This window comes from Lepisma saccharinum, chromosome 2 (genome assembly GCF_977018435.1).
Source record: "Lepisma saccharinum chromosome 2, izLepSacc3.1, whole genome shotgun sequence".
Classification (NCBI taxonomy): Eukaryota; Metazoa; Arthropoda; class Insecta; order Zygentoma; family Lepismatidae; genus Lepisma; species Lepisma saccharinum.
In genome coordinates, this window is record NC_139230.1 from 151,537,644 (window position 1) to 151,550,875 (window position 13,232).

General features: G+C 36.3%; 1 protein-coding gene across 4 annotated transcripts in view; it reads left to right on the forward strand.

The window, feature by feature from the left end:
* The window catches only part of LOC145984148 (protein ST7 homolog), a 147,824-nt gene that overhangs the window by 119,682 nt on the left and 14,910 nt on the right, over positions 1-13,232 (forward strand). For all 4 annotated transcript variants that reach the window (XM_083117616.1, XM_083117615.1, XM_083117613.1 and 1 more), the window contains 2 exons: positions 2,497-2,594; positions 4,630-4,820. In XM_083117616.1, coding sequence (XP_082973742.1) covers positions 2,497-2,594; positions 4,630-4,820 — 289 coding nt within the window. The remainder of the gene's footprint in view (positions 1-2,496; positions 2,595-4,629; positions 4,821-13,232) is intronic.

The window sequence follows — 13,232 nt, forward strand, 5'->3', positions numbered from 1 at the left end:
ACACCCCCATATTGTTGTCTGCTGTAAGCCCGCGAAGCCAACTTTCTAAGGCCTTCTGCATTATAGTATTCAAACGATAGAAAAATTTTAAAATGCATTACATCAAAAAAATTGAGTGTAAAATACAAGAACCCGTTTATATTATCATATTTTACCATTTAATCCAATGAATAAATTATTCCATAGTTTTCAAAATTCCAAAAATTAGTTTTATGTAAGGAGTCATACACTTAAACTTGACAACTATAATTTCCCACTAGCTTTTAAACCTTTTTCTTGAACAATGTGTTTAAACTTAACAACAAAATGGAATAGCTATACATTTCAGTATACTAACTGTATGAAATGTTAATAGGCAATTAAAAATAGTTTTGCTCTGTAATGAGTCATGTCCTGGTTCAAGTTGAAAAGTCTCCCCAATTCTGATATCCAGGTAATGAACTGACATTTATTAATATAATTCAGTTGACAGTTTTTCTGGATACATTGTTTAGCACACAACTAAATCATCAGAGGATGGATATCCAAATATTTGGGTGGAATATATCCAGATGTACAGCTGACAGATGTCCGTCCATATAATTTGATTGATGAATCTGTAGTAACAGTATATTGATAATCCAAATATCAGATCCTCAGATAATAGTGTACCAAGATATCTAGTGATGAAGCAAAACTTGAAGAAATCAGTTTATTAAAATCATATTTCAAACACACCATCTCAGTGGTAGAGCAATGACACAGTATGCCAGAGACCTGTGTTCGAGTCCTGGTTGAGCTTGCATTTTTTGCTTGAAAATCTACATAGTACATCTCTGTGTGTGCCAAATCTTCATGTATGATATCTTCTCATACATAATATACATTTCTACACTGGGAGGAACCAGGCAACCTTGTTTCAAAGGCAACAGATCCCATTGCGGTGACACTGACTGAGACTATTCCACACAGGTAAAACAGCAACAGTGAAAAGTCAGGCGAAGCCAGGCCAGCTCGGTTTCTCAGTGGTAGAGCAATGGCATGGTGTGCCAGAGACCCAGGTTTGAGTCTTAGTCAAACCTGCATTTTTTGCTAAAAAATCTGTGTACACCATCTCATTGTTCAATCACCTCAAATGTCTGCAGGATGCAGAGCTTGACAGATAATAAATTTCCACTCAGTTCTGCAAAATCATTGAATGAATGGCTCTTGCCAACAGTGAGTACTGGGAATTTCCATCTGCTGATTGAGATTTATCCTTGCCACCCAGAGGTGCAAACTCTACGACACCAGGACAATTTGGGTGAGATGAATACACCCATGGAAATAAGAGATCAAGAGGAGAATATCAAGAAGCTCACCAAGTCCGACAGGAGAGAGAAAGTTCATGAAACAGTTCCTGAGATTAGGAGAACTCACCCTGTGAGAATCCCAGCATCTATTCCAGCTGACTGCCACTGCCTACCACCAAGGTGCAATCATCCTTCTGGTGCTTTCAGCCAGTTCTCCAAGACCCAATTCAAGACACTATCTTGTGACCTGATATCCCTGCTCGCAGCAGTGAGTGGCCCAGGGACATAAATCCAGCAAGGAGTGAGTGACTTAAACATCCTTTGTTAAACCTAGATGATCAGGGTAGAGGCATCCAGCGAGTCTACCTATATTTTACTGAGTTACTTGATCCCGATGCCACGCTACACTAGATATCCAGATTTGAGGATATCTAGAAAATAAAGATATCTGGATATCAATTATGATCGTCTCAATATTAAAAAAATCTGTATATCCATCATGATTATAACAATTATCATTCTAGGAGGAGTCAGTGAGGAAAAAATTGCCATTAATATTTTTAATTTAAAATACTGCCTTCAAATTTGTCTATTTACAAATTAAATAATTATTCCTAATAAAAATATGTTGATTTATAAACAAATATTCGTACCAAATTACACAGTGGAACCCTAATTTTACGTTCCCCAGTTTTACATTTTCCCACATTATGCATTCAATCTTCATGGTCCCAATACAGCAAAATGCTGTAAAATTTTCCTCGATTTTTCATGTTCCTGCATTTTAAGTTCTTTCACCTTGGTCTCCTGAAAAATGTAAAATTGAGGTTCCACTGTATTTACATGTAGTTGTAAACGTCAATTTGGGTAGCATCCTAATTGTAATTCTCAGATATCAAATTTGAATTGATAGGCAACTTACATATAGGCATCTTATAATTCTCAAAAATGAGTAAGAACAAGTCTCGGATGGTAACACTGCTATCAATATATATATATCGAATGAGGGGTATCGTGATAACCTGTAGTGGTTGTTAGCCTCTTCTGCCTGTAAGACTTTATGGACAGGCATGTGCAGTCATTTAAGAAAAAAAATATTAGCAGGAGAACTACTTACCCTAGAAAAAGTAAGATCAGAGACTGGCCACCACATGAAGGATCCTGGTTTGATTGACTGCTATGAGTATTTGAAATGCAACTAATTTCTAATTTTAACTTATTCTAGGAAGAGACACAAATGTTTTGATTTACATCAAAAGAAGATTGGCCATGTGTGCAAGAAAGTTGGGTAAATTGAAAGAGGCAATGAAGATGTTCAGGGATGTGAGTATTTATGCATCTAACATAATATTTATCTGAACGTTACGGACAGTGTTGTTGTTATTATTAATATTATTATTAGCAAAAATCTTAATTGGACATTATCCATTGTCTATTTTGTTACATACTATGTATTGTACTGCATTTCAATAAAGTGCCTCTTCCAGTGTTCTCAAGTGAGCAAATTTCTCTTTACTATTGGTGGCACTCAGATGTAAGACAAACCTGTGAATTTACTACAAATCTGGTGCACTAACCAATGATAGTCAATGGATAATGTCCAAGTCTGATTGCTTGCTAATATAGCATATTTCAACCCATTTAACTTGTGCTTCTGTGCCTCCCTGATGGCATAATGATAATGTCATTACCTTGTAATCAAGGCATCTGTGTTCGATATCCCGTGGAGGCACACAGTGGTTTGGATCTTTCTTTAAACTGTAGGTTCTGTCATGATAGCCTTTCCGTGCATAAAGTAGACTTAAAAAGGAAACCAAACCAAACCAAAACTTGTGCTTCCTCATGTGGTAAGCAATATTTATTATGAGTTGATGGGAAATACAGTGTTGGTAAATATCCTTCTGTGATTATAAAATGATATACTGGTGGGTACCATAGATGTCATATTGATGTTGTGTAAAAAGATGCCCTATAGAATTGCTACTTTGATAATTGTGGCAGAGAGTAGTAGATAGCACTTGAAGCAAAATGTTGGCAGATGTATAGCAGCGTAGCTGGTTTTGGCATGGAATTCTCTGACAAAGACTTCTTGTGACATTACATCAAAAATGTCCTCTGTTCCCCACACTGCCTGAGAATCTTCAATGGTTGCTACAATTTAGTCAATCGTGGTGGATATACTGGATAATGTGTGAAGTATGAGTGATAACATCACCTTAATAAGCATGAGAATGTTCAAGCTACTGTTTCTGAAGACACCAATTTTGTGTGTGTGTAATGCTACAACTGTTTAAAATCTTTGAGGGTATTTTTAGGAAAGGGGGGAGGGGGGCATAGGGGTTGAAATGGGACAAAGTCACCAGTTTTGTGACCACAATAACGGTAGCAACATTCAAGGTTTTAAGCTGAAATTCATATAGCTACTAAATACCTTGGACCTGATTTTGCATTGTAGCAAAATTGGTCAAAGTCGGCCCCCATGGCTGAGTGATTAGCACATCGTGCTATGATGCTAGGGGCACCAGGTTCGAATCCTGGCCTCTGCATGGATGTTTGTGTGTGTATTCATACATTTCATCATATCATCACTCATCCCCATCTTCACAAATTAGCCAAAAGTGGCACAAAAGGCGCAGTAAAATAAAGCAAATCAATCAATCAAAATCGGTCGAAGCATTTCAAGATGACCATAAAAAATAACAGGCATTCCAAATTCTTCCGATATTTTCCAATATTTACCTAAGTCTACATTTTCAGAGATTAAGAAATGGGTCTCACATAAATTTAAATCATCACTTAAGCATTAGTTTGGTAATGGAAATTTTCAAGTATAATGTGTCGTTGAGGATGATCAGACAACCAAATGGGAGCAGCAAATCATGAATATTTTGACCCTCAACTCTTCTAACATTAGATATTTTGATCTACATATTCAGAGGAACCAAATACTTTGAAGGATTGCTCTGAAAATCAAATAAGACTGTTACATATGTTGGACCATAGTAAAAAACTTTTAAAATACTGTTGATAGTGGAAGATATATTTTTATTTTAGTTGTTCACTTACTTGCTGTACAGTCACGGACAGTTCTGGGTTGTAATGAATGCATTGACATTCAATGGAATCGTTACAACCCAGCAGTGTCCGTGACTGTACATGTTCTTTATATTTCATACACTTATTTGTGCTGGCATTTTACTCAACTTCAGTGAGGATGCTCTTTTATTTCTGAATAGTTTTATGTAGGAACTTTCATCATCAAGAGTAAAACCAGTACTTAAAACATTGATAACTATGTAAATCCTGTATAAAAATATGTTGAAACTAATGTTACGTTGTTTTGTTTTATTCTTTGCAGTTAACTAAAGAAGTTCCTCCAATTATGAATGTGTTGAATATCCATGAAAATTTAATAGAAGCATTATTAGAAATGCAGGCATATGCTGATGTGCAAGCTGTTTTAGCCAAGTATGATGATATTAGCCTTCCAAAGTCTGCAACTATATGCTACACTGCCGCATTACTGAAAGCAAGAGCTGTGGCAGACAAGTAAGTTATTGTTTTATTTCATAAGATATATAAAGCATTGTGTTACATATCACTCAAGTCAGTGTTAATGCATAGAACAGTAGAGCAACTGCTTTTAGGGGAAGCTATTTGTGTATTTTATGTGTGTGTATGATACATTTAAGTGAATTTTTGTTACCATGCCAACACAGGTTTGCTGACTTCCATAGTGTTATGGCAGACTCTCTTGTCATAAATCTTGTAATCTTAAATTTAGAACTGTGGAATTTACCAATTCACACTATAAGAGAATTGCTTGAGGTTAGTATGATGCCACTGTGGTTAACGTTCTATGCTGGAGCATTGGCCAAACAATTGATTCAATTTTATTGACTTTAATTTAATTGACTTAATTAAAATAATTCTTACTTGACCTTGCTTCTAAATATCTTATTAAGAAGCACACACAAATCACATTTTATAAACAGTATGCCTAGAAACAGACATGACAATGGGTAAATGATATGCATGACAGATATTAGATTTACTTATTCTTAAGCTTAAATGTCTTGGAGTGTATTATGCCAAATCCTGTATTTATTTGTAGGACTTTGCTTGTTACAACTTTTCAAATACCAGGTGTATAAGCTTAAATCTGCTGTTTGCTCATAGATGGCATTAGTGAGCATATGACGCTACCATGGGCACACCATACCTGGTGTTTGTATGAGTTGGACATCTGCCAACACGAATCAGTGCACATCGTCAGCACATGCAGACAACAACAGACAGTGTTCCTGTGGTAAGCATGTCTAGTTTTGTGCCAGAAAAAGAGCATATGCGGGAAGTTCTGCTTTTCTGCTTCCATTTGAAGAAATCGGCTGCGGAATCGCATCGAATGCTTGTGGAGGCCTATGGTGACAGTGCTGTATTGGAAACAACGTGCAGGGATTGATTTTGCAGTTCAAAGACGGCAATTTTGACCTGAGCGACAAGAAGCGTGAAAATCGGCCCAGGAAGGTTGAGGACCATCAATTGCAGGCTCTTTTGGACGAGGACTATACCCAAACACAAAAGATGCTTGCCAAGCAATTGGGTGTTACTCAAGCAGCCATTTCCATGCATCTACGTGCCATGGGAAACGTTCAAAAGATCGAAAAATGGGTGCCGCATGAATTGACCGATCGGCAGCTGGAGAGATGCCAAAACACATGCGAAATCTTGCTTGCCAGACAAAAAAGAAAGTCTTTCCTGCATCGGATTGTAACTGGCGATGAAAAGTGGATATATTTCGAGAATCCTAAATGCAAGAAATCGTGGGTTGATCCCGGCCAACCATCAGCATCTTCCTCTAGACCAAATCGCTTCGGCCGGAAGACAATGCTGTGTGTTTGGTGGGATCAACAGGGTATTGTCTACTTTGAGCTGTTGAAACCTGGTGAAACTGTCACTGCCCACCGCTACCACCAACAACTAATCAAATTGCACCGTGTTCTGTGTGACAAAAGGCCAGATTATCAACAAAGACATGACAAGCGTATTTTCCTCCACGACAATGCCCCATCGCACACGTCAAGACTGGTCCAAAACTACTTGGAGACATGCAACTGGGAGGTGCTACCCCATCCCACCTATTCACCAGACCTGGCCCCTTCTGACTAACATCTGTTTTCGTCGATGGGCCACATCCTTGCTGAGCAGCACTTCGATTCATATGCAGACGTCTGAAAATGGCTTGATGAGTGGTTTGCCTCGAAAGAGAAGGACTTTTTTTGGCGTGGTATCCACAAATTGCCCGAGAGATGAGTAAAATGTGCAACTCGCGAGGGCAAGTACTTTGAATAAATTTCTTGTTGCTTTCTATGAACAAACCATGTGTTTTTCTGACTACAAAACAGCAGATTTAAGCTTATACACCTGGTACTTACCATTGTTCCTCTAGGATGCCTGTCTGGAGTTTGCTGTTCAAACTGACAGAGTGGTGCCCTATCCTGTTTCACATCTATTATTTGTAGTTGCACCATTTGGAGGTTTTTGTATGTGTGTAAGTTGTCAGCACTTGCAATAGGGATGGGCCAATATGAAATTTTGGCTGCTACCGATAAAGTTCCAGTATAAGATTTACCGATACCGATAACTGATATTCTACTGATCCGATATAAAATTCCAAATGGTCCTTAATAACCTGAATGGATCATTGACCTCTTTAGTAAATTCATGTTTCAAGGTGACTGCAGTGCAAAAGAAGTTGCTTATTTAGACATTTACTTTCTAAAAAAGTAGAACATGGAGATTATCCATAAAAATTAAGAGTTACAAAAAAACTGGCTTTTTTGAATGGACAGTTTTTTTTTATATAAACAGCTGGCCTTTTTTTTAAAAAAATGGCAATTTTGGCTTTTTACTAATTACGGCATTTCATTTCACTTGGTGTCGGTTAAGATTGATTAATTGAATTGGTGTTTTAAATCCACTTTATGCACAGTAAGGCTAATCGGGACTGGGCCTACAGTTTAAAGTGGGATCCGAACCACTATGTAACTCCACCGAGTGAGTGTCAGTTAAGAGTTTTAGAGGTTCATGAAGGCATATTTTGGAACTACTTAAACAATTTTACATCCAAGAGACACACATTGCCCATTCCTGCTAGTTACTAATTTGTTTTTGCCGTATGTAAGTTTGTGTATTACCTATCCAACCATAGTGACAGATGGTACAAGAATACAGATATAACAGTACAAAACACCACCAAAATTTGTACAAAACAACAGTATAGTTAAGAAATTTAATGTAAAGGAAAAATAGAATTGAATGTTGATTGAATAACATAAAGGGATGTTAGATTCAGTTTATGAAAAGCAAAATTTATGATTAATATTTTATGCATAAGTAGAAGCATGCATAAATCTTCTTTGATACTGTCCTTCAAAGCCATATGATCTCAATATAATCTTTGCCTTCCAATAAGTTTGATGGAAGTAAATAACCCTGAATTATACAACAAATGCTAAACAAGTATATTTTCATTATTTAATTTTCGAACTTGGTAAGAGTTCCAGGGGTCTGAAATATGTCCTTGGGGGAGGGGGGAGATCTGAAAATGTGGAACAAAGGGAAGATTCAAAATGTTGTAGTATTTATTGAATTTGGTTATTTTACGTCACTTTTCTGCCAAGTCTAATGATAATGATGATGTGTGATGATATGATGAAATTGATGAAGGAACATACTCACAAACAACACCCATGTGCAGCCTGGGATTCGAACCTGGGATCCCTGATGTTGTAGCATGCTTTGCAAACCACTCTGCCACAATGGTTGGCAAAATGCTGTTGGAGTAAGTGCTAGAGCTAATCATACAATTGTAGTGTTGCAGTATTATGGTCCAAAGTAAAGGAAAAAAATAGATCCCCTGACCCAACAATCAGCAGCATATAGTCACTTATTGACAGTGTCTGTTACATGGCGTACAGCTTGGTGCTTGTTGCTTACATTCAATTCTCAGAAGTTTTCAAATAGTACTAGTCTCCGAGCCAGCTGGAAGGCCGCCTCCACTATAAGTGGCCAAAATACACCAGATCTTGTTCCATGACCAAGTTTATTGGCCATTAGGTCAAATTACACGTGACACACTTGAAAGGCAGAATACAAATATTTTATGCTAAATACAAATGTAAAGGAGTTTGATACTATGATTTTCATTTACAGACATAGTTCAAGAAGAAACTGTATCATCAAGGATACATTTGATTAAGTGTGTTAGAAGATGTAGCAAGATATATATTATTTTTCTCTCGCTTTTTATGCAAATTCAAATATTAAAACTTGCCTTCTCCAAGGCATAGTGGTAATGTCGTGACCTTGTAATCAAGGATTCCCGGGTTTGATACCCTGTGGAGGCACATTTTGCAGTGGTTTTGATCCTACTTTAAACTGTAGGTCTAGTCCCAATGATCCTATCTGTGCATAAAGTGGACTTAAAACAACAAATCAAACATTGAAAATTATATCATACTATTAGATTCTATTTACAAAGTATATATGCCAAACTACCCAAGTTATGTGAGTGTGTGTACATACTATGTATATATATTTTAAAACATACTGAATTTGAAGATAACATTTGGAAGAGACTAACCATTCAAAAAAGCCATAATGTTTGCAAACTGATTGTCTAGCTATGAATTTCACATCAAATGTTCTACTTTGAATTTAGATATGGGGGTCTTTCTAAAGTAGAAAGATAAATGAAAGCTGTAAAACAAGAAAAATACAGCCAGGTACTGTATTTTCATTGATTTGAAACACTTTGGGGAAAAAAGAAAAAAAAAGTTGTCAAAAACGCCGCAGACTACTTCCAACTAATAAAAATTATAACAAAATGGCAAAATCTTGCACTAAATTATAAGATATTTATAGATATATCATATTGGTAAAATAATCTGTAATTTTACCAATAAACGGATATGCCTATATTGGCTGATACATATAGAGTACCAATTAATGCGTCCCATCCCTAATATGCAAGGAAGGAAAGGGGACTAAGCTAATTGCAATTGATCCTGTAAACTTCTGCATAGATCTGTAAATGCAAAGCACATATTGGTTTGGTGCAGATGAAATGCCCCTGTGGTGGCTCACGTATCACTAGGGGCGGATTTATATGCACTAAAAATTTTCGAAACAACCTATTTTAAGGTTCTGTATGACTTACATGCAAAGTAAATGTATCAATAGCTCACTGAACGCAATTATAGAAATGAAAGTGTGATAAATTGTGCTATTTAGGATCACCAAAAAATACTAATTTATAAATGTTTAGAGGTTCACTCTAAAAGCTACAATATTGCAATTATAATAATATATGTATCTCGTTGGAAATATCTTTTTGTTGCATTAATCAATACCTTATTCTTTTACATTAACATTTCAATACACTAGACATTATTTATAAATGTTTTCAGGTAGCAGACTCTTGCGATTGTCAGAAAGTAAGTGTTTGTATTTTGAAAATGTTCTTTCCATTTCACAAGATGCCTCTGGACAGTATTTCTTCATTTCATTTCTTGTGTTGATATCCTGATGTAATATGGATTTTTCTGTATTCATAATTTTCAAATAAATAAATAAATTTCAGTTGTGGAATACGCAGTCAAATCCTGGACAGGTTCTTCCTGCAACACTGAAATCACCAATCTCAGGAACTGCAAACCTGGGTTTCTGGAAGCTATTGCTAACTTCTTCTCCAATTCAGCTATCTCAAATTCTCCTGGTACTATTTTCTTTTTAACAATATTGAAAAGATATTGGATGGACAACGAAAGATAATAAATCTAATCTTTGTCCATTTAAAACTATCAACGAAATTTTACCATATTTTAATACTTCGTGTAATATTCAGATTAACTGCGTTATGATTTAAAGTAAGAACACAGTCATAAATAGCACATGGTACAACTACAGATAGACCACAATGGTCTGAATGTAGCTGGATTGCTACATTTAATGTGCAGTTCTGGTGGCGATGGAGTTTGCACAGAAATAAATGTACTGTACATGTATTATAGACAGATATTGAACTCTGGCAGCAAACCATCTGCACTATGAATCTGTGGTTCGCACTACTGTAACATGGAAGTTGAACAAACTCTATCTGTCACGGGACATTTAATGGAAAATAATGCACAGTTTTAGACCAAAGAATAAGAAAAGCTTATTTTTTAAAACATAAATTGTGCTGCATGTTATATAAGAGATATAATTGTGACAATTTTCCATATCAAAACCAGGTACCATGTTACACGCCATAAAAATGGCATTAAATACACATATATCAATAAGTGCACAAATCCCATGGATGCTATCTCAGTTCATATAGGACTGCCATGTCTCTCCTTTCAATTACTTTTAATAGTAAAATTAGCACTTCAAATCACAAATCACAACTACTTTCATGAAGTAAATCACCCAAAAATCATGTTTAATCCTCACCAGTATGTTGTTTGAATATTTAGCTGCAATCCTCGACGGACTGCAAAAAGTTATTGTATTTTTATTATGTGTAATTTAAGAATAAAATACGCTCATAGTGCATATCTTGATCATCTGACCATCATTCCCTTAGTTTCTACTTTATTTTTATTTTGTACTCAAATAACAGAATGATCCTTCACTAGGTTATACAGCAGCTTTGTCTACAAAAATTAACATAAGTTTATAATAATCAGTGTCCAAGCCTATGCAGGCAACAGATGTATTCTGTTACCAAGAACAAAAGCTCTGTTTGAGCATGGTAAATTTGCATTTAGGCAAATTTCCATTTAAACTGCCAAAAATTACTCTAAATACCTGAAATGTATTACATATTTAGAGCATACTTGACAGTAAATAAATCTGCCAGCAGTTGTAAATCCATCGTTACATTCTACCCACTGTTGGAGCAATATGCTGTTACTTCTCTCCTTCGGCATTTATTGTCACTCCTGCAGCGCACATGCATACTAACAGATTTATCAAGATGTCACATTAACAGAAAATCCTCAAATAACGCGACCCCAGTGTTGTCGCTGGAATTTGGAGATGTGACTCACATCTCCGAAAGGTCGTTGGTTGATGAAAGGGTGGGTTTTCTCTATTTTCGCAAACATACCATCTGCAATGCTATGAGATGAGTTTTGGAATGTCCTTGACCCAAACAGTGCCCAAGACCAGACGAAGTAGGCTATTTTTTAATGCTGACACAAAGAACAGGGAAAATGAAGCACACGCACTTGAAACTAACAATTACATGAAAATTACTCCCAAATTCCCAATATATGCAAATTATATGCACGTTGAGCTAAAATATTCATTTATATGCACTATAAAACTTGACCAGAGTAACCCACATCAAGTGAAATGGATAAATCAATTGAGAGCATATGAATTTTCCTTAAGGAAAAACATGCAAATATGCAAAAATCTGCCCCTTACGTATCACACACATTAAGAAAAACAGTACACATTTAGTTAAACTAGTCTCTCCTCAGCATCCAGGCACTGCTTCCAGGATTGTGCCAGAGTGTGAATCCCATGCTGAAAAAAGTGTTGTGGCTGTGATGTCAAGAATTTGTCCAGTGCATGACATGCATCTGTGTTCTGAAACCCAACAGAAAGTGGTCCAAGTTGCAGAAATAAGTTGTAGAGAAGTATGGTGAATATGGAGGGCAAGGAACTCGCATTGTGCTAGCTGCATTTTTTGTGACATGTGGATGAATGTTGAATTCAAGACAAGGATGCCATGCCTGCTGGTCAATACTTGTTGCTTCTGGTGAAGGTGTTGGTTTATTTCTTACAGGACAGCACAATAACAGTGAATTTATTGATAGCAGCTGCATATTGTTACACAAGCAGGATAAATGTGTGGCTTTGGCAGCACCCAGGACAATCAGTAGAACATCCAACCTGTTTATCCAATAATGTTGTAGATCAGTGGTTTCCGACTTCAAAAGGTCCGAGAGCCAAAATTATATCCAGCAGTTGATAGGCAGGCTGCATTTTGGGGGGGGTTAAAATTACATACAAGTACTGAACTGAAAATGTAGTACTTTCGCATGACCTAAATTTCTAAAATGAGGCAATAAAACAATGGAATTACAAATCAAAATTGTATAATTACAATTTATTTCACAAAAACCCAATACTTATTGATGAATTGAAGGAAATTAAAGACACACCATACAAATAAGAATCCTTCATAGTAAGTGTTCAATGTGAAAATTGAGCCCGATCTGCTTCTTTTATTAAAGTTGTATTTGAAAGTCTGAGAAGGTGAAGCAGTGAAGAATCTGCCAGTCTGCTTTTGTAGCGGTTCTTGATGAACTTCATTGAAGAAAAAACACTTTCACACGTGTATGTGCTGCCGAACATCGATGTCATTCTTTGCTCAAAACTACGAAGGTTTGGAAAGCGTTCTTTTGAAAGGTACTTGAAAAACTCTGGCCCCTTTTCTTGCCTAGTTTGAAGGAACACATCGCCTTGCAAATCACGCAATTCAAGTTGGAGGGAAGCTATTTTTAATTTTCAATCTTACATTTTTTGGAGATATTGCTCATTTCGATATTTGCACAAACTTTAACAATCAGTCACAGTACAATCCGAGTTGGAACACTGGAAATCTCTTCGTACTTCGTGCGTAGTAAAACAGATCTCTATAGCGCCACTCTGGAGTTGTTTCTAAACACAAAGAGTGAAGCCTTCGCGGAAGCGGCCGAGTTCATTCCACATAGCGAAGGGGTGGAATGCATGATGTGAAGAGATAGTTACGTCACCTTAGATTCTTCTGATGATCATTATTGACTGCAAAATCAATTCTGCCTGTGATATTGTCTTTCTTCACAGAGCATCTGTTCCTTCAGTAAAAAAAGAACGTATTTTAATAAAAATAAATAAAATTAATGTATTTTGCAAACTGGC